Source organism: Pongo pygmaeus, chromosome 2 (assembly GCF_028885625.2).
Source record: "Pongo pygmaeus isolate AG05252 chromosome 2, NHGRI_mPonPyg2-v2.0_pri, whole genome shotgun sequence".
NCBI lineage: Eukaryota > Metazoa > Chordata > Mammalia > Primates > Hominidae > Pongo > Pongo pygmaeus.
The window spans coordinates 202746314-202769000 of record NC_085930.1 but is presented as its reverse complement, the minus strand read 5'-3'; the positions used below and the strand labels follow the sequence as shown (position 1 = coordinate 202769000).

General features: G+C 39.8%; 1 protein-coding gene across 1 annotated transcript in view; it reads left to right on the top strand.

The window, feature by feature from the left end:
* ATP13A4 (ATPase 13A4) overlaps positions 1 to 22687 on the top strand; it is a 161359-nt gene that overhangs the window by 35078 nt on the left and 103594 nt on the right. The window contains exons 2-3 of the mRNA XM_054479920.1: positions 5452 to 5625; positions 18898 to 19044. Of these exons, the coding sequence (XP_054335895.1) occupies positions 5452 to 5625; positions 18898 to 19044 (321 nt within the window). The remainder of the gene's footprint in view (positions 1 to 5451; positions 5626 to 18897; positions 19045 to 22687) is intronic.

Sequence of the window (22687 nt, the reverse complement as noted above, 5' to 3'; positions counted from 1 at the left end):
GATTCTGTCTAAAAAAAAAAAAAAAAAATTACAAATTGCAAATTATGAAAATTCTACAAAAGTATTATAAAGGGCACATGAGATTAGGGGCTTAATTATATAGGATGGTTGACTGAGAACTCTCTGAAAAGCAAATATTTAAAGGAGACTGAAAGAATGAGAAATAGCAAGCCATGGGAAGACAATGAGGCAGGAAAGGGCTGGGTGAATTCAACAAAATGGAAAGTGTCCTCGTGGCTGGTACAGAGTGATATAGAGGGAGAGTGGTCCAAGAGAGGAAGGCAGGTGGTAGATCACATGGGCAATCTGCTTTCTCTCTTAGTACCTCAGTTTCCTTATCTGTGAAATGATTTGTTGGGCTGCATTGCAACCATTACCTACTTTGTTGGTCATTTAGTATTAAGTGTCAATCCTCTTTTACCATGGGTTTCAAAATCAAAATTTTCTAGTTCTTTGGGTGCTGAAGATGTCATCCTAGGCACTAGGACCTAGAGATCTGCCTAGTTTAGGTGGGAGGGAACTAAAATGTCTAAAGCAGGTTTTATCAATCTTGGCACTATTTTGGGCCAGATAATTTTTTTCTTGTGGAGGGTGGAGGTAGGGCAATGTCCTCTGCATTGTAGGGTGCTTAGAAGCATTCCTGCCTCTGTGCATCAGATGCCAGAAGTAACTCACCCAATTGAGAGTTGGGTGACCACAAAATATCTCCAGACATTGCCAAACGTACCCTGGGAGACAAACTCTCCCTTGGTTGAGAACCACTGGTTTCCAGGGTGAGGCTGTAGCTCCAATGAGCAGGTCTGGCATGAGATGTGAGACGGAACCTAACATATAGCCTCAGTGTTGGGGAAAAAAGAAAGCAAAGCAGGAACCATGGAAAAGAAGTGGGCACCTGCTCCTTTAGAGGGGGCATATGGTACTTGCTCTGGCTGGTTCTTTTTTCTCCTAAGACTTGAGGTACTCACAATTAGATTGTCCATAATCTTTGGTTCGTGACACACTCATATTATTTGCCCATGTTGTGTTGCATTAATTTGGCTAGCTACTTTATTAGTTCTTTATAATAATGTGCTGAACCCATCACCACAAACAAAAGCTAGGACTTTGACAATAATCTGCATGTAACAGTATGGCCTCTTATTCCTCTGCCTTTCCCCAACAGAGGCAGCCACTGTATTAAATCATGTGTTCATCATTCCCTTGCTTTCCTTCCTTTATGGTTTTCTTTTATCTAGATATATCCCCCAAATAATTGAAATGCTAGTTGTTTTTAACTTTATAAAAAGGTTATGATGCTATTACAATCCTTTGCACTGACTTTCTTCACTTCCTATTCTATTACTAAGAGTCATCCATATTGATGTGTGTTTCTGGAGCTCATACATTTGAAATGCTGTATTAAATCTCATTGTGTGGACACACTACAGTACATCTCACCCACTGATGGCATCTGGGTAATTTCCTGGGTTATATTACACATGGTTTTTTTTGCTCTCCGACTGATTACTGCAGTGCAAGAATGTGGGAACAATATTGTCACCATTTTAATTTATTTTAAGAAAAAAGTAGAAATCATAATTTTTATGTGAAAATAATTGGGGGACAAATTTAAAGTTTTAAGAAATACCTAACAGGTAAAAAAGAAACGAGACTGTAGGTCATTCCTTTTGAGCCTCCAGTTTAAGATTTCTAGATTAGGTCATTCATGTTGAGAATTTTTCACCTGAATCTATAAGTCAAATTAACTTGGAAGAAACTTAGAAAAATGTTCTTTAGTATTTAAGAGTGGCAAAGAAGAAACTGTACAGAGGCAAGGATTTTAATAGGTGTCCAGATTGGATGAGCAGCGAGGTAAATCCATTGAAATGCATTCATTTAAAACAGTTGCTTGTAGGCCGGGCGTGGTGGCTCCCAGCACTTTGGGAGGCCGAGGCGGGCGGATTATGAGGTCAGGAGATCGAGACCACCTGGCCAACACGGTGAAACCCCGTCTCTACTAAAAAAATACAAAAAAAATTAGCCGGGCGTGGTGGCCGGCGCCTGTAGTCCCAGCTACTCGGGAGGCTGAGGCAGGAGAATGGCGTGAACCCGGGAGGTGGAGCTTGCAGTGAGCCGAGATTGCGACACTGCACTCCAGCCTGGGTGACAGAACGAAACTCCGTCTTAAAATAAAATAAAATAAAATAAAAGATACGGTTGTAGTGCCTGGAAATTACAGTGAAGCATTCGCTTCACACCCACCTACTCCTGTTGTCCCAGTGTTATTATTAATAGCACCCCATTCAGGTGACAATTTATATGGTTATCTCTCCATGTAACCCTTTATTGCTCTAACCTTGTTTAATCTTAGCTGTTTGTGTGACTCTCTTCTCCACTAAACTAATGAGCTCCTTGAGACTGGATATATTGTCTTATTTATCTGCATCTAGCACATGCCTGCCATTTGGTGGACATGTAACAAACATTTGTTAAATTGAACTGAAATAAAAGGATAAAGAAGAGCATAGGAGTAGAAATGGCCAGCCCACATCATCTTCCACATCATCTTCCATCTAGACCTGCAGAGGTCTAGACTGGAGCCCAGTTTTGAGTTAGTTATGAGCTTTGTGGCTTGGGAAACTAATTTAATCTTTTTCAACTAAATGGGAAAATATGTATCATGTGCTTAGTGAAAGGCTATTAAGTGCCCAATAAGTGTTAGCTGCTAGCACTGTTATCAATAATTAGTTGTTAATAATCACTATTATTACTATTAAAGATATTATAGTAACTTTGAACTTTCGTTTCCTTAATGGAGAATTAAGATAATAATTTGGTGGGACTGTAAACTAGTTCAACCATTGTGGAAGTCAGTGTGGCGATTCCTCAGGGATCTAGAACTAGAAATACCATTTGACCCAGCCATCCCATTACTGGGTATATACCCAAAGGACTATAAATCATGCTGCTATAAAGACACATGCACACGTATGTTTATTGCGGCATTATTCACAATAGCAAAGACTTGGAACCAACCCAAATGTCCAACAATGATAGACTGGATTAAGAAAACGTGGCATATATACACCACGGAATACTATGCAGCCATGAAAAATGATGAGTTCATGTCCTTTGTAGGGACATGGATGAAATTGGAAATCATCATTCTCAGTAAACTATCGCAAGGACAAAAAACCAAACACCGCATGTTCTCACTCATAGATGGGAATTGAACAATGAGAACACATGGACACAGGAAGGGGAACATCACACTCTGGGGACTGTTGTGGGGTGGGGGGAGTGGGGAGGGATGGCATTAGGAGATATACCTAATGCTAAATGACGAGTTAATAGGTGCAGCACACCAGCATGCCACATGTATACATATGTAACTAACCTGCACATTGTGCACATGTACCCTAAAACTTACAGTATAATAATAATAAAATAAATAAATAAATAAATAAATAATTTCTGTTTGCTTTATATTGACAATGAACACAAAGACACTTTGGAAACTGTAGAGAGCCCTCACTGCATAGCCCAAAAAGGAATGCATAGTAACAGAGAGGTTTTTGCTATAGAACCGAGTAACTCAGGCATATTACATGGGGGCTTAACTGACTGGCAATATAAGGAAACTTTTAAATATAATATTTTAAAAAGATGAAAAAATGGCTGAGTCGGAAGGTAGAAATTGATCTATGCCAAAGTGTTGAAACATAGAAAAAGCACATGGGAAAGAATGTTAGCTGGACTCAGGACAAGTAAGGAAATTAAGACTGGGGCACTGCTCCGTGTGGGATTAAGAGAGCATTGCTGCCAGTGTGTTGAGGGGACAGAGCCATTCTAGGCTTGGCATCTGGAGAGCAATGGCTTGAACTTGGAGCAGAAGAGTATTCATGTCAGAATCTACATTCTACTTTGCAAAATTAGTTAAGAGATTGTATTTCTGAGTTAATGAGAACATTTTATCAGTTATGCCAAATTTGGACAATGCCTAAGAAAGCCATTCAGCACCTGTATGTATTGCTAACAGTAGAAAGGAATCTGATGTTTACACACAAAAGCAACCTTCAGCCAAGCATCACAGAACCTTTCCTGGCAATGTAATCTTTATCAGGTGAGATAAAGAAGTTGATAGATTTAAAGTTTTATGTTCCAGCTCCCTTGTTATCCTAAGAGACAATTCTAGCAAGAGCAGAACTATTGACACTAGGAATTCTTGTACCTAACTGCCAATAAACTGGTAGATAGAATTTCAGGTCTATTTCAGAGACATGTGATCAAGTAATAGCAGCAACAGCCGTAGTAAATGCTTACATAAGACAACAACCCTGCCATGTGGGTACTATTACTATCCCATTTTATGGAAGACAAACTGAGGAATAAAGAGGTTAAATAATGTACTGAAAAATCACATGCCCAGTAAGTGGCAGAGCTAGTCTCTGAACCCAAAGAGTCTTGGTCCGGAGAATGTGCTTTTAACCAGGACACTCTACTACCTCTCAATTTTAGCGATCATAACCAGTATAAAGTATACCCATGACTTTGTGGGATAAAGTTGTGGGACTAAGACCATAAACTTCAGGGACGGTTTTCTATTCTGTCTCAGGATTTCCTTGGAAGGAAGACATTTGTCTAGACTTTATATTTATTAGAGGTGAGACTCTTATCTTGTCTCGTATGTATCCTCTGGGGTCTAATAATATCCTCTCATGATGCATTGGTGCTCAGTAGAATGAGTTGAAGTAAACCAAATAGTCCCTGTGGTGTTTTCCTCTTGACATAAATTTGTTTGTTGCTGAATGAGGAAGGAACGTGGGAAGGCACAACTCTACCACAAACTCCCAAGAGCAAGTTGGCATTTACTTGTTCATCCTCTTATGGTCAAATACTTTCACCCAATCCTGACTCAGATTTCAAGGCCTGGTTCTTTTCTCTCTTTCTCCTGTGTCTGCTGATCCCAGCCAAGGGAATCTCTTGGTGCTGCTGTCGGCTAGCCAGCTGACAGACCTGGGTTGGAATCTTAGCAGCGGAATGTTCTAGCTGTGTGGCCTTGGGCACATCATCCCATTCTGCCACTCTAAGCTCAGTCCCACCATGTATGAAATGAGGATAATTATCTCAGTTCGGGGAAAACAAAGGGATAGGCATGATTGGGAGACTTAAGACAACACATCTAAACACCTAGCATAGTGCTTGGCACAGGGTAGCTAGGTGCTCAAATGATAGAAACTGATGTTTGAGTTAGACTGTGACTTCCTTGCTTCCTGGGATCATTTCTTACACTTCTTTGTCAAGATTCCATTTCCACTCTCTCCATCCCTCCTCACCCTGAGGGACCTGCCCTCTCCTCACCCTCCTCAACTCCTTCACTCTGCCCCCATTTCCATCACTAAAATCAGTATTTGTTCATTTATTGTTTATTGTGCTTAACCAATATTTGGGATCGTTTTGATTCTGTCCCAGGAGATATTTGGCTATCGGACTCAAGGCTGCCGAAAAAGTCTCTGCCTTGCCGGATCCATCTTCTCATTTGGAATCCTCCCCTTGGTGTTTTACTGGAGACCAGCATGGCACGTCTGGGCACATTGTGTCCCATGTTCCTTGCAAGAAGCAGACACTGTGTTGCTGAGGACAACAGTAAGTGTGTACCTGGTTATGTAGCTGGCATCCCCCTTTTGTTTCTGGACAATGTGTTATGGGATGGCTGGGGGGAGATGTGCATAAGACAGATAGCAGGTGGAGGCTCCAGTCTTCGGTTCCTTAGGTTTCATCACAGCCTTGCATCTAGCAGGATTTCAATAATTTGTGTATGGTCAATAGCAAAGACATGGAACAAACCTAAATGCCCATCAATGATAGACTGGATAAATAAAATGTGGTACATGTACACCATGGAATACTCTGCAGCCATAATAAAGAATGAAATCATGTCCTTTTCAGGACATGGATGGAGCTGAAGCCATTATCCTTAGCAAACTAATGCAGGAACAGAAAATCAAATACCGCATGTTGTCACTTATAAGTGGGAGCTAAATGATAACACATGGACACATAGAAGGGAACAACACATATTAGGGTCTGTCAGAAGATGGAGGCTGGGAGGAGGGAGAGGATCAGGAAAAACAATTAATAGGTACTAAGCTTAATACACGGGTAACAAAATAATCTGTACAACAAACCCCCATGAAGCAAGTTTACTCATATAACAAACCTGCACATGTTCCCCGATCTTAAAATATAAGTTAAATTAAAAATTGTAGATGGTGAGGTTTGATTAAGAAGAGCTATTTCACAAGATATTTCTTTTAAAGTTGTGAGTTTCGTGAATGCTAGAGCAGGGAACAAACATGTTAATAGCTAAAAATAACAGGAAATGTGAAGTAGTCAAGTCAGGCTATAGGCTACTGAGTTCACTCTGACCGTTCCTCTCGATTCCTGACATATCCCACTCCCTGCACTGGAGTGACTCCTGAGGAAAAGAAGGAAAGGGGTGGGGAGCATCCCTCTGAGGAGGATGCTGTCTGTCCCAGCTGATTGATGAGCGCATGTCACATTCTGCAGATACACTAGGGTAAAAAGTGCAGCCATCTTGCCCTTGAGGTCATTGCCTCTCTCTGTTAATAAAAGCCTCTGGCTTTGGGTGAGTTTCCCTGTATTTCCTTCCATACCAATTCCTCACAGCACTCATGGCACTCAGACAATGTGCATCATCCCTGCGGGACTGTCAGCTTCTCAAAGGAAGTGACCATTTCTAACTGGTTAATTGCTGCACCCCCAGTTCCTGCATGTGGTAGCGATCCTGTTACTATGTGGTGGCTGACAGGCTGAAGTGGATGTTTCTGTTAAAGAGAGTGAAAGGACAGTCTCCTAGAGGAATCTCTTCTAGTTGACTTTTACTGAGTGTTTATAAGAATGCATCAGCCCATGGCCCCGAATGACAACCAAATTCTTGATAAATCAACCTCTGTTGGGAGTTTAGCTTCCTTTTATATATTACAATCTCTCTAGATACATATTCTATTTAATGCGGTAAGAGAGGAGGATAGCAATCAGCCTTATAACTGGCCAAAAAGAGATCTAACAGAGGTGACGCTAAACTCCAATGAAACTGAGAACTGGAGGAAGTTGGTCTTTGTTGACTTGCTCCATTGGGGCCAGCCTCACCTTTCATTTCTGGATCTTGGTCCCTTCAGGAAATACTTGTTCTATGTTCTAGCTTAGCTGATATGTGAGCCAGGATACAGGTGATAGCTGAGGCATCTTCTCACAAGTTCAATTATAATTTTACTAGAGACTCTTGGAGAATAAGCTTTAAGACTTTAAGGAAGCAAGAGGTTATTGTGGAATAAGAGCAAGTGATATTGGTGATGTTGAGCTGGAGCTGTGCTTCGTTGATGCCTCGTGTCATCCCTCCTGAAGACTCACAGGATGTGCACAAAAGAAAAGTGCCTGGCACCCCACATAAGACTTCTTCATTTGATGGGTGAGGAAATGGGGCTAGAGAGGTGACACAATTTCCCCTAGCTCACGTGTGAGTCAGGGGCCTCACCAGGACTAAGTCCCAAGAGTCCTGGCTCCTAGTCAAGGGCTTTTCCATTGAACTGTACTTAGACCAGGGTTCACACACTTCAAATGGCATCAAAATAATCTAGAGAGGCTATCAGAACAGCTTGCTGGGTCTGAGTCCCAGAGATTCTAGTTCATTAGATTTGGATTGAGACCTAAGAATTTGCATTTTAACAGGTTCTCAGGTGATGCTAATGATTCTGGCAAGGGGCCATATTTATAGAAAAACTGCTGTAACTAGTTTGCATTTCCATTTGTGAGCTCACTTGTTCACTTGGTCCTTAGGAGAGAAATAGAGACCTAGACATTTGATGTGTGGGTCAGACGGTATATATTTATAATCTGAAAGAGAAGAATCCAGATTTAGTAAAATGCTGTGAGTGGCCCTCCCATACATAGCCTGAGTGCCTTTCTAGGACAGGGGTAAAATTTGCTTTCTGGGGCTCAGAGCAGGGGCATGAGTATGTATGGAAGACTCCATCTTTGGGCCCTTTTATAGATCAGCCCCTCCATGTGAAGTTAAGAATCTATCAGATTATTATTTTCTGGCATGAACATAATTTAACTATACTCTACAAGTCCATCTGTATGCCCTCAACTAGTTCTCAGAGGGTAATGCTTTTGCTACAGTAGAAACAGAACCGCGTTCTGCCTTTCAGGGTCCATCAGCAAGCTCTTCAGATCTGAGATGGTCTGTTCAGCTGAGCTGTGCTCTCTGAGTTGCTGGCAGAGTTATGGCACAGACAAGAATAAGAGGAAATGGGCAAGGAAATGGAAAAGGAAGGGAGGAAAATAGGTAAGAGGAAAATGAAGACAGAGAAAAGAAAAAAATCCACTAAGAGTGAATAAAAAAAGAGTGTCACTAAATGAGGAGATGATGTGTTTTGGGATTTGGAGTCAAACGTTTTGATTTCTTGTCCTACTACTTTAGGTTTGTTACCTAACTTTTTAGGACCTCAATTTCACCACTTGTAAAATGGGGCTAGTGTGAGAATGAAGGGCTATTGTCTATGCAAAAGGCATTTGCAAACTGTAAAATGCATTATCAAACACCATTTTGATTGTGTGTGTGTGTGTCATTGCTCAAGCCATTCCAAAAGTGCTTTCTATACAAAAGAGCTTGCTATGCACAAGGTGCACCCATGTCTAATGGTCTTGCTTATCTGGATGACGTGCCTTTTCCTAATTACCCACGAGCCTGGCATTCCCCTCTGGGACAATGGACATGAGGGAAGGTTTTCTGTGACTGGGAGTCTCCAGCTCTCATCCGTACTCGGTCGGGTGATCTCTCCTAGTTGCGTGTAGCCAGCTTTGCAAGTGGACATATACTGGAAAGACTCAAAAAAGCTTTGGTGCCCCTGGGAGCTGCATTCCATCATCCTGCCTCTTTCTTTGCATCTTTGACAGTCTATCAAGCCCCTGTTGAATTTCACTGTACCTCCACAGCTAATCAGAGCAGTCTAAGCCAGCTTCAATCTTGCCTTTTTCATCTTGATTTCAACTTTAATTTTTAATTACCTGCTCTCGTGTGTCATTTTAAATGGATCTGCTATGCCAGAGACTCTCCAAATAAATGAGGTTCTAAATTAGTCTTTAGGTAATTAGACAAGAACTCAATTATTTCAAACATTCTTACTATCTGAGACTTAGATAAAAATAAGCTTTGGGCACCAATAGTTTAAAAGTTTGCTGCTAGGTTATTTGCATTAAAATGACATCTTAAAAAGATTTTATTTGAATTATATTACAATAGCTGGACTGTGACGATTTTCCATTAAGGAGGTCTGGATGACTCCTACCTGAAAATGTGTTGTATATCTGTTCTTCATGTTATTAAAAAATCAGTACTTGCTATTTATCATCAATCTCACACTGGTAAGATTACAGATCATTATCACAGTTCCTGATTAGGCAGTCATTCCTTGACATTAAAAAAAAAAAAGACCATGATGTACTGACTGAAAGTCTAGAGTACACAGTTTGTTTTCAGTTCTTCTTCTCTTATTAAGGACTCCGAGAGATTTTTCCAAAAGATAAGAGTAATTAGGTTTTTATTTTATAATTTTAAAAGCGGCATTCTGTTCATTATTCATCTACTTCTGATTTTTAACCAATATCAGTAGCAATGCCACGTTTCTATGCAAACGACATGATTTATATGCATTGTTTTGAATTCAGATGCTCCTGATGATTTTCATAGCTTCTGTCTTTATTGTAATTACAAACACATTTTTCCCCTCATTGTCATTGTAGGTTACATGTTGTCAAAGACCCATGATGTGCAGAGGAGAACTTTGTGATGATTAGCAATGCGGCCTGACTCAAAGCCCTTCCGTTTGATGTTTTAATGGGGAGTATCTTCGCTTCAGTTTCAATTAAAGATGTCAGGGCTAGGAGCGTTAGTTCAAAAACTTAGAGGCTCTGCAAATCAGCCACGCAAATGTCATCTTAAAGTCTGCTAGTGTACCAGTATTCTTGTCAGGCGGCATCATCTGTGTTCACGGGGTCCCTTACCTCCTCTCCTCCCCGCTCCTCCTCTGCAACTTGGTCTCTCACAGCCCATGTTCCCCACACCAGGACCAGTTTCTACTGGAACAAGACACTGTTTTGTGCCTGCTTTTACCCATAAAGTTTCTTCTGATAATTCCTTCCCTCCTCCATTCATGCATGCATTCATTCACTTATGTTTTCAGTGAGTTAGTATTTACTACGCACCAACCATGTACCAGACATTGGCATAGGCCCTGGGAATATAACTATGAGCAAAACAGATGGAAATCCTTGTCCTTACAGAGTGATTTTCTAGTGAGGAGTCAACACACACACATGCTTTTCTTTCTCAAGTAAATGTAGAAAGTAGGTGTTGTCTCTACTTATTAAATTCTCCTCATTCCTCAGCCACATATCACCTTCTCTGTTAAGTCTTTGTTGATTCATTCTTTGCGCCAGTTCAGAAGGGAGGGAGTTAATTGCCTGTCCTGCATTAGCTCTGTGTTTTCATTTGTGACTGCTGTAGTGCTTTTTATCTTGTATTAAAATACGATTCACTTTACAGTTTATAAGTCAGTATGTCATTGATTATTTAATTCTCATAACAACCCTGGAAAATGGCCATTATCATCTCCATTTTACAGATGAGGATACAAAGAGACCAAGTGACTTTACAACCCAGTAAATATCAAAACCAGGCTTTCCTTTCTTATGTCTCTCTTTTTTTTTTATACATTTGAGGAGCACACGTATGCCAGCCAACAGTGCTGGCTCACAGGCAAGTGTGTGAGTGTGTGTGTGATTAATAAAACCAGGGTTCTTGACCTCATGGAGTTAATCACATCACTACACAAATAAATGTAAAAATCCACCTCTTAAAAGTACTCCTTAGGATAGGTTCATGGTTATGGTAGGATTATATAATAGAGATTTGTCCAAGTCAAAGCAGTCAGGGAAGGCTTTCTGAGCACCAAAGGATAAGAGTTAAAAGGTGATGGTGGCTGCTGGGGGCAGGCTCATGGAGAGTGATGCAGGTGGAGGGAATATGGGGGCAAAGAACTTAAACCTAAGATTTTCTCTAAGTCCTGGGTCTTTTTTTTCTCACTTTTGATCCTTTAAAATTATAAGCTTTCTATTCCTGGAACTTCTCAGCTTTTTTTTTTTTTCCTGGACAGTCTAGATTATAAGCTTTTTGAAGACAGTGATTGTGGTATACATTTCATTCCCCATGGCACCTAGCACATGGCCACAGCAGGGCTTAGTTATTTAATTTAATTTAATACGTTGAATTAAGTTGAATCTATAATAAATAGTCTCACTGTTTCTACCAGAATTTTATCTCAAGGATGCTAAAGTGGAATGTCACAGTTGAGAAAGAGAATATAGCATTATGTTTCTTTCAGGTACACATTCCCACTTCTGAATCCTGCTTTCCTACCCACTCCCCAACTCAGTCCCATTTCAACCTGGTCTTTCATTAGACATCTCACCACAAATCTCTGAGATTCTGTGAGCTGGCCTCTGAGAAATGACTCAATGTTGAGATAAATCGTTTTGAGACTATTATCCTTTATAATATTATGATTTAACAGTTTGCAAAGTATTTACATATAGTTGTCTCATTTGGTCCTTACCAGTAGAGATTATTTTTCTCCCATTTTTACAGATGGAGGCATAGAGAAATTAAACAAAATTCTCAGGGTCCTATAGCCGTAAGATGAGAGTTGAACTAGAGTTGGAACTAGAGATTGAATTACTCTCTGTCCAGTGACCAGATTCTACAGAGGCAGCATTGTGAAGTGGTTTAAGAATAAACTCTAGATTCTGAGTACCTGGATTTGATTCCCAGCACTGCTCTTGACCTTGGGCAGTGTATTTGCCTGCTAGGCTTCTATAGCAGAATACCACATACCGGGTTTTGCTGAAACAACAGAAATGTATTGTTTTGTAGTTCTGGGAGCCGAAAGTCTAAGATCTAGGGCCAGCAGAGTTGGTTTCTGGTGAGGCATCTCTTCCTGGCTTGAAGAAGGCTGTCTTCTCACTGTGTCTTCATGGGGTCTTTTCTCTGTGCTCTTGCATGCCTGGTGTCTCTTCATCTCATATGGACATTAGTCCTATTGGATTAGTGTGTACCCTTATGGCCTCATTCAACATTAATTACCTTCTTAAAGGCTTTATCTCCAAATATGTTGGAGGTGAGGGGTTCACCATGAGAATTTTAAGGGACACAACTCAATTCATAACAGGCAGGTTATTTAACCTCTTTTTGCCTCCATTTTTTTTCTGTTAACCGGGGCTAATGATAATACCTATCTTCTTGTGAGAACTAAGAATGTGATATGTGTAAAGTTCTGAAATAAAGACTGTTTGGCATACAGGCATTCCATGGGCATTAGTCAACTTTTTACTATACACTATATCTCCAGAAGTTTCAGACAATGAACCAGCTAATCCACTGCTCCATTTCCCCTCAGAAAACAACTACAAAAATAAGCAAGCCCCAAATCCCGATCCCTCCAAAAAAGTGTATGCTGAGTTTTCTAGATTTCCTTGTTTTGTACACTAACAAAAACATAGCCTTTGCTTTGTTAATAACCTCATTGTGTTGTCCCTCCCTCCTCTTTTTTTTCTGGACAACATATACTGAGATAATAATTGTGAGAATTTCTCCAAAACTTAGAACTTTATGTATCTTATAACTAAATCCTATATTCTAGCCAATGTCAACTTTTTTCCAACTAAAAAAATTGGGAATATGAGGCCAGGATGTTAAGAGCATCAATGAGTCTGGCCAAGAGAGGGAAAAAGAAAGAAAAAAATGATAGATGTAAAAATGAAAGAATTTTACCAAAGTTATGGGTCTATAAAGGCAGTGCAGCGTTTTAGAATAGCCTGAGAAATTTATTATTACATTATCCATAATCTTCTAGGTATTTCACCTGAGCTAGAGTTCAGTCTTTTAGCATTGCAATGTATCCATCTCCAGGAGAAAATTACTCATTTTCTAATGTCTCATTGGAACTTTGAAATGGGTTCTTTTTAAGGCAAGCTCAGAACTACATTTTTTTGTGTAGTGAACTATACAAGAGAGGTCACAGCATTGGCCTGAACTTGAAGTGACCATTATATTGCTTTTAAATTTCAAGGGATGAGGTTCTTATTGTAAAAGGATAGAATTAGGTAAGCAAGATGTGTTAGTCTGTTCTCACGCTGCTAATAAAGACATACCCAAAACTGGGTAATTTATAAAGCAAAGAGATTTAATTGACTCACAGTTCAGCATGGCTGGGAAGGCCTCAGGAAACTTACAATCATGGTGGAAGGGGAAGCAAACATGTCCTTCTTCACATGCCGGCAGCAAGGAGAAGTGCCAAGCAAAAGGGTGAAAGCCCCTTATAAAGCCATCAGATCTCGTGATAACTCACTCACTATCATGAGAACAGCATGAGTGTAACTGCCCCCATGATGAAATTACCCCCCACTGGATCCCTCCCATGACATGAGGGGATTATGGGAACTACAATTCAAGAGGAGATTTGGATGGGGACACCGCCAAAACATATCATGAGATAGCTTGCTTCATTCAAATCTAAAAGTTTATCTGGCATTTCCAGGGTCAGAAAGTACAAAGCCACAGGAAATAAAAAATGTCCAGGTTTCTTCCTCTGTTTTTCAGTCCAGGTCAAACACTGGTCCTTTGTATACATTCGACTTTTGAAATGCACTCTTGAATTTTTGTAAAACCTATTTTTTTAGAGTTCAAGGACTGATCCAGTTAATAGTTTTGATAAAAAGGAGGTAGAGCCTTCTCAATGAGACCTGAGGTGTAAAAAGTCCAGATTTGCCAGGCAAGCACTTTGCATTATTTGCATTATAAACCAATTATTTAAAATGGTAGCTCCTCCGGTACATTTAAGTATTTTACAAATCATTACCTGCTTTGAAGAGAGCTGGGAAACAGACTAAAGTAGAAGAAGCCATTTACAGGTAAAGATGCTGCTTTTCCAAAAAGGAAAAATTGAGAGACTTTTAGAGTTTCCTCAAAGGGAGAATAAGTTTCTACTTACAGAAAGATGTCAGAAACAACATGCTATGAAAAATGAGGCACAGAGCTATACCATTTGTTGCCTCCCTGCTATGGGCCAAACCTTGGATCAGACACATCATGTATACTTCATTTAATCCTTCAAACATCCATGAAATTTGGTATTATCTCCATTTTCTAAATAAAGAAAATTAGCTTCAGACAGTTGTAAGACAGTTTAGAGCTGGGATTTGAGTTCAGGCCTCAAGCCTGTGCTCTTTCCGTATTGGACAACTCCAAAATGAAAACAGAGAAGTCAATGATTTTGCCTGAAGTGACCACTTCACACTGGTGTACTTTCCTTCCATTTCTTTGCTTTTTTTCCTTAAAAAGCTAGGTGATTTGACAGAGTCCTCAACAGGATAGTATACAAGAGAGAAATCAGTGTCACTCCCCTACTCTAAGCAAAAGGGTCATCTAGCTGTCCTATCTTTTATTTTTTCTATAGAATTCTACTTTGTATCATACAGAATTATGAGTTATTGGGATTGGGAGTAAATGGGGATGGTAGGAAATGAGCTTAAAGGCAAATATATCCAAGTACCTTTGATTTGGTAATATTATGAGCTATAAGAAGAGATAGGTGTATAGATGAATGTCAGTTTTTAATACACACTTAGACTAAGGCATACAGTTGGTGCACTGGATTAATATGGCCTTTGAGAACTGGACACTTTTCTTTTCCCTCTTTAGGCATTACAGTCTGGAGGTCTGTCTGCTTTCACACAGGGCCAGAGGGTGACAGCTTGATTTCAGGAATTAGATTCTATGCTGTCAGGAGAGCAGAGATTGTGAGAAACTGGATACTATTTGTCACTTGGTACAGAATTCAAGGTGATTTTTACATGCAAGCCATAGACACCATGGGACAACTTGTTGAAATAAAGAGGAAGGGACCAAGATTTGGAATGGAAAGATCTGGACTCAGGTCTCAGTTTTATTCCTACTACCAATTTCAGACTGGCTTGAGCAATTCTTAGCCTTGCTGATCGTCAGTTTTCTCATCTGCAAAATGGAGATAATTATAATACCAACATTGGAGAATTGTAAGCCTAAAATAAGATAACATAACAAAATTTCTACAAACTGCTATGTAATCATATGAAAATTAGTTGTTAATATTATTTTAATTCACTGGAGATGATTAATAGTTGTTGTCTTCCTAATTGTCCCTACTTGGTGGCCAGAGGTCTCTGGTCTTGATGACTCTTTTATAATTTGTGTTCCTATTTACCTATAAATTATACATTTTCTTACCAAATTTTTCATTGAAACTATGTTTTTTAGCAGTTCCAGTTCAGGCTCGACATAAAAATGGCAGTCCAATCAAATTATATTTTTTAGCAAAATGTAGAATAAAGTGGAAGGTTAGAGGGGACTCTGGAGGAGGCAAGCAAGAGTGGGGATGTGACTGTTAAGTCCCTGCTCTAATAGTTACCAAGTATGTCTTTCTTTCCTTGCCAACTAAATGGGAGAATAATTAACTGTAACAATTCCATAGGGTTTTTGACATTAAATGAAATAATACATATCTGGCATTATGTGCTTAGAACATAGTAAGTGTGAAACAAATACTAAATATTATTAGAAATGGAAAGTTCTTACTTAAAAACTGCTTTGATAAAGTCAAAAGCAAAGCTATATAATGCTAAACTATGTCAAAGTTTGTTCAAGAGAGTTGGTTGCCTACTCTACCATACCTAGACCATGTCTATCATCAGATCAGTGGCTTAGTCATTGAAAATTTAGCTCCCTTCCACCATTCTTAGGCTCATCATTCTTAACTCCATACAATTTGATTTGAATTGATTTAGTCACCTTTTTTTTATCTTTTTTTTTCTTTTTTTTATTATTATTATTATACTTTAGGCTCTATGGTACATGTGCGCAACGTGCAGGTAAGTTACATATGTATACATGTGCCATGCTGGTGCGCTGCACCCACCAACTCGTCATCTAGCATTAGGTATATCTCCCAATGCTATCCCTCCCCCCTCCCCCCACCCCACAACAGTCCCCGAAGTGTGATGTTCCCCTTCCTGTGTCCATGTGTTCTCATTGTTCAATTCCCACCTATGAGTGAGAATATGCAGTGTTTGGTTTTTTGTTCTTGCGATAGTTTACTGAGAATGATGATTTCCAATTTCATCCATGTCCCTACAAAGGACGTGAACTCATCATTTTTTATGGCTGCATAGTATTCCATGGTGTATATGTGCCACATTTTCTTAATCCAGTCTATCATTGTTGGACATTTGGGTTGGTTCCAAGTCTTTGCTATTGTGAATAATGCCGCAATAAACATACGTGTGCATGTGTCTTTATAGCAGCATGATTTATAGTCCTTTGGGTATATACCCAGTAATGGGATGGCTGGGTCAAATGGAATTTCTAGATCTAGATCCCTGAGGAATCGCCACACTGACTTCCACAAGGGTTGAACTAGTTTACAGTCCCACCAACAGTGTAAAAGTGTTCCTATTTCTCCACATCCTCTCCAGCACCTGTTGTTTCCTGACTTTTTAATGATTGCCATTCTAACTGGTGTGAGATGGTATCTCATTGTGGTTTTGATTTGCATTTCTCTGATGGCCAGTGATGGTGAGCATTTTTTCATGTGTTTTTTGGCTGCATAAATGTCTTCTTTTGAGAAGTGTCTGTTCATGTCCTTCGCCCACTTTTTGATGGGGTTGTTTGTTTTTTTCTTGTAAATTTGTTGGAGTTCATTGTAGATTCTGGATATTAGCCCTTTGTCAGATGAGTAGGTTGCGAAAATTTTCTCCATTTTGTAGGTTGCCTGTTCACTCTGATGGTAGTTTCCTTGGCTGTGCAGAAGCTCTTTAGTTTAATTAGATCCCATTTGTCAATTTTGGCTTTTGTTGCCATTGCTTTTGGTGTTTTAGACATGAAGTCCTTGCCCATGCCTATGTCCTGAATGGTATTGCCTAGGTTTTCTTCTAGGGTTTTTATGGTTTTAGGTCTAACATTTAAGTCTTTAATCCATCTTGAATTGATTTTTGTATAAGGTGTAAGGAAGGGATCCAGTTTCAGCTTTCTACATATGGCTAGCCAGTTTTCCCAGCACCATTTATTAAATAGGGAATCCTTTCCCCATTTCTTGTTTTTGTCAGATTTGTCAGAGATCAGATAGTTGTAGATATGTGGCATTATTTCTGACGGCTCTGTTCTGTTCCATTGATCTATATCTCTGTTTTGGTACCCTTTTTTTTAAATCCACAGGGTAACAGCCAATTACACTGGCTTTTAAAATTGATTAATTAATTAACATTTGAATTTCTATTAAGGTTATTTTCCCCTCTTGTTGGCTTCCTTCCTTTCTTCATCTCTCTCTCTCTCTCTCTCTCTCACACACACACACGCACACACACAAACACACACGCGCATGCACACAGAACCTGTGCTAAGCCTGGCTGAAGTGCAGACATGCGTCATACACAGTTCCTACCCACAGTCCAAGAGAAGTGGTAAGGTGGATAGGCAAAGGGTAAAATGTGGTAGGAATCTTGAGTATCCTGATGATTCAGAGGAGGGATCACCCAGAGTAATTAGAGAGATTCTCAGGACATGAACTCTGAGCCGGACCCTGAAGGATAGTAGAATCCAGCCATGTAAAGACTTAAGGAGAAGAGAGAAGAATGTGTACTACAGGCTAAGGAAGCAGCAGGAGCAAAGGCATACAGACGGTTTTCTCTTAGGAGGACGAATATAAGAGATTAGCTACAATGATTGTATCTTCCCCTCTCTGCCTTTTGCAGAGTCAGCTAGGGTACTCTTCATAGCAAAAATGGGTGTGGTGGTGGAGACAATTCCCAGCTCTGACCTACATTTCCCAAGCATCAAATTGTTCCCACGTTTGACTTTTTCCATTATACTTCTTGAATCCTGAGGTTTATCAGTCATCTGAGTGGGTTTTATGTTTAGTATTTACCTATTCAGATAATAACCACTGTCAAATCGGTCTCTAAGGGACCATTGTGGTATCTGTTTCTCAATCCTGTGCTTCTCCCTCTAATTTTACTCTGTGATGAAGTAATCAGTGAACTGCAAAGGGAAGCAGTTTTAATTAGGGTCATGCAATAAGGTGCCATCTTCAACCCCACCTGTGCTAACATCTTGGCAATTACCTTGGGCAGGTTCGGTCCATGGATTCAGTCTTTTTCATCCATTCTTCAGACTCTAACTGAGCAGGTCTCAGTGCTCCACATGAATGGGAGATAAGGAACAAAAAAACGTGGTCCCTACATTCCAGGTAGTCTAGAAGAACTAAAAAAAGTGATTAAGAGCACAAGAGAAGGACACTTAACATTTTTTTGGAGTTAACGAAGTGACAGGTTTTTTTTGTTTTTTGTTTTTTTTCCGTTGGAGGAAGGGTGTTAATGAGGCTGTTCTGTAGGAGGTGGAATTTGAGTTAAGCCTTGAAAGATGGGGATGGTTATCAGGTCATGGGCTGAAAGGTGATTGAAAGGTGATGCGGTGAACTAGTTCTTACCTGCGAATGAGCCTCCTGATTCTCAAGCTTTGTTATGTGTCAGTGCCTCATCTTCATATCCAGATTCCTCAGTCAATGATGACAGGTCTTTTTCCCTCAAGGTTCTAGATCCATCATCTTTCAGAGACAAACCATTCTGTCTAGAGTGTTCACTATGCCAAACACTTACAGAATTATATTAAAATGATGTTTCTCAGGTGGAATTGTAGCCTGCTGACCTCTCTTAACTTCATGGGGGTTTTGATGTCTATCTCCTCAGGATGAATTCCAAATTTACTCTTGGAAAAAGGTAATATGGATCTACCTGTCAGCATTAAACAGCGCCTTTGGTCTCACTCCTGGCCACCCTCTCATTACAGATGAGGAGTGTATCATAAATAGAGCCATAAGAAAGCCAGACCTAAAGGTAAGTAAACTTATGGCTACTGCTGATGTCAGAGAGATTTAATCTTTTTTCCCCTCAAGTATAAAGTTAAATGTAGCTCCTCCACGGTGCCAATCCTCATTTGATAGTGTATATTTAAAACGTGAACTTTGGAGCCAGACCGTCCAAATCTCAGCTTCCTCCTTCTAAATAGTGCAACCATTGATCTTAACTCTGCTGAGCCTGTTTTCTCATCTACAAAATGATGATAATAATGTCTATTTCTAATATTAATTGATAAAATTCAATAAATTTAGAAATACAAAGATTAAAGTAGTTCCAGGTATATAGCAGATGCTCAATACATACTTGCTCTATTTTCTTTTCCTTTTGTTAGAGGTAGGATCTCACTATGTTGCCCAGGCTGGAGTGCAGTGGCTATTCACAGGTGCATGATTATAATACACTACAGCCTCAAACTCCTGGGCTCAAGTGATCCTCCTGCCTCAGCCTCCCTAGTAGCTGGGATTGCAGGCATGTACCGCCCAGCCCAGCTCTTACATATTAGCTCTTAATAGTATCGTTCCCCATATTACAATCTATGTAACAGGGTTAATCTTATAGTAAAAGTAATCACCCAGGAATATCCCAGGAGGTTTGCTTATGCCTGCAAAAATGACCTTATTTGAATTCTTGTCATTCAAATGTATTTGGGTTGCTCCCTCTTCACCCTATTAAATTAGTTCTGCTTGGATTATCACTAGTTAACGTTCATATTAAAAACATTTTATAGGACAGAATGTTTTGTCTTACATTTATGTATGTGTGGTCAGCTGTTTAAATTAGTCAAGGTTAGTTATTTAAAGTAATTAAAGTAAATTACGAGCAATTTTCCTATTGTCAATTGTTATCACCTGGTCACCCAGTTGTCTTTTTTTTTTTTTTTTTTTTTAATGGAGTTTCACTCTTGTTGCCCAGGATGGAGTGCAATGGCGCTGTCTTGGTTCACTGCAACCTCCACCTCCCGGGTTCAAGCAATTCTCCTGCCTCAGCCTCCCAAGTAGCTGGGATTACAGGTACCTGCTACCACACCCAGCTAATTTTTGTGTTTTTAGTAGAGACGGAGTTTCACCATGTTGGCCAGGCTGGTCTTGAACTCCTGACCTCAGGTGATCCATCAACCTCAGCCTCCCAAAGTGCTGGGATTACAGGGGTGAGCCCCTGCACCCCACCCACTCAGTTGTCTTAGCTGCCCAAATAAACAAAAACAAAGGAGGTCAAGTACCTCGAAATAATAGTTTCCCTAATCTGTTAGATGTCCATTCACCTGGAGAAGTAAGCTTCCCAGATAGCCTATGTTCTCATAGTTTTATTGCTCTGAAATTCTAGCATCTTTAGTAGCATCAAATAAATAAGTGGACAGATAAATGAAGAAATGGCCAAGTCAACACACGGAATTGTAGGAGAGGCAGGGGTCTTGAAATGGAAAGTTGTGATAGGTGTACTCTCTTCATTTACCAGCTATGGCATAGGCAGTTTTGTTAGTTACTGCTTCTCTGGTCTTGAGTTTCTTATTTATAAAATAAAAGTAATACCCCTTCTTTGCCTTTCTCAGGGCTGTTATGAACATACAATGAGACGATGGATATTAAGGTCATTTGTGAACTTCAATGAGCTATGCTAGTAACAAAACTTTCATTAAAGTCAGAGGAGCTGTCATGGGCTCATCCTTGATGACAATAACAACATTATCAAGAGGGTAACCATTTAGGGGCATTTAAAGGAGGGGTCTCCAACCCCCAGACTACCGATTGGTGCCCTGTCCATGGCCTGTTAGGAACCAGGCCGCACAGCAGGAGGTGAGCTGCCGGCAAGCCGGCGAGCATTACCGTCTGAGTTCTGCCTCCTGTCAGGTCAGCAGCAGCATGAGATTCTCATAGGAGTGAAATCCTTAATATTGTGAACTGTGCATGTGAGGGATCTAGGTTACAGTGCTCTTTATGAGAATCTAATGATTGCCTGATGATCTGAAACCATCACCGCATCCCCAATATTCGCAAAAAAATTCTCTTCCACAAAACCGGTCCCTGCTGCCAAAAAGGTTGGAGATCGCTGGTTTAAAGGAAGTCTGAAGACTACAGCAAAGAATTATGTCAGGTTTGGAAACAGGCTAAGAGGAGATGCTAAGGACCATCTTGTAGGATTGCAGGCAAAGCTGACACCCAGTGCTTAACCTGTTAAACAGGATGCTCTTGTAACATGTTCTAACAAGAAATTATAAGCAGAAAGCCCAGGGAGAGGAAATCTTCCTTATTCCTGAGCAGAAAGATGAAATTCACCCTGCAGCAGATATTTGGTTTCCTAATTGCTGTTTCCTGGTCCGAATTTCCAGGAAATGGGCAAATAAACTTCATCTCTTGCCAGTATTGTACTTAACATCCTCTTACCAGCTTCCAGAGACTCTGAGAGTGATGGGGGAAGCAGATAAACTCCTGGCAGAGATGTTTTCTCCTGGGGGAATCTCAAATATACTCAAAAGGTCTAGGATGGAGCCATTCTTCTCACTCTGTGAGGAATGGCTTAATAAATTGTCAGAAGATAATGGAATTTTCTATTTTCTGGCCCGAGGTAAAACTTATCAGTAGCCTCTTTATTTCTCATTATTGCTGCCTTCATCTACAGATGTTTCATGTCTATTATGTTTTATACATTTTTCAACCTCAGTGTGTGGTTTCTGCCTCTTGATAAGAGGTTCTCGAATTGATCAGGGGCCTCACATTGGAACCACAATTTGTCCTTTAAAATATTTCTAACACAGATTTTTGCATTTATATAATTAATAAGTAGATAGCCATCACTTTATACAGCTTGAGTCCTGAAGTCAATGGATTTTCAGATTTTCCTTTGGGACTAGCTTGAATATGATATCCCTTGAGAGATTGAACTCTGGAGCCAGATGGGCTGGAGTTCAAATTCCTGGCAAGTTACTTAAGCAAAATGAACTTCAGGTGCAAAGTGAAGAGGAAAATAATATCTGCCCTACCACAGGACGATGGAAAAGACTAAACAAAACGTGAAAAGTCCTAACATGCCCCAAAAATAGTAGCTGTGATTACAATCCTGCTCTATTTGCAAAACTGCAAAGAATACTGAAGAGAAAAGTAAATTGTGAGGCAAGATGCTTGAGATTCCAACATGTGTCATGATGGCTAACACACCCTAGAGCCTGTCATTTACAAATATTTCCTTTGCAGATTGTGAAATCTGCAAATTAGAGAGAGATTGTGTGTCATTCCTACTGGCAATTCATTCTAAATTGGCAATAAGATATAATTTTTAAATGCATTATGTTGCAATCAACCTTGCCGAAATAAATCCATTCTATAAAATAAAAAAATACAGCATTTTACATGCTATTTGGTAACTTTGAATGTCTCTGTGTGTGTATATGCACACGTGCACGTGTGTACCCGCACATACACCTATTGCATAGAGTTAACATTCATTTTTGGTAACCTAGACCTTGGAGCTAAGGGATTTAAACTGCATTTCTAGTTGATATGATTTTACAAAGCTTTCATTCATTTATTTAATAAAAAATGTATTGAGCACTTATTTTGTGCCAGCTATATGGTCTTTCCAGTTTTAAAATGTATCTAATGACTATAATATTCTTGAGCATAGA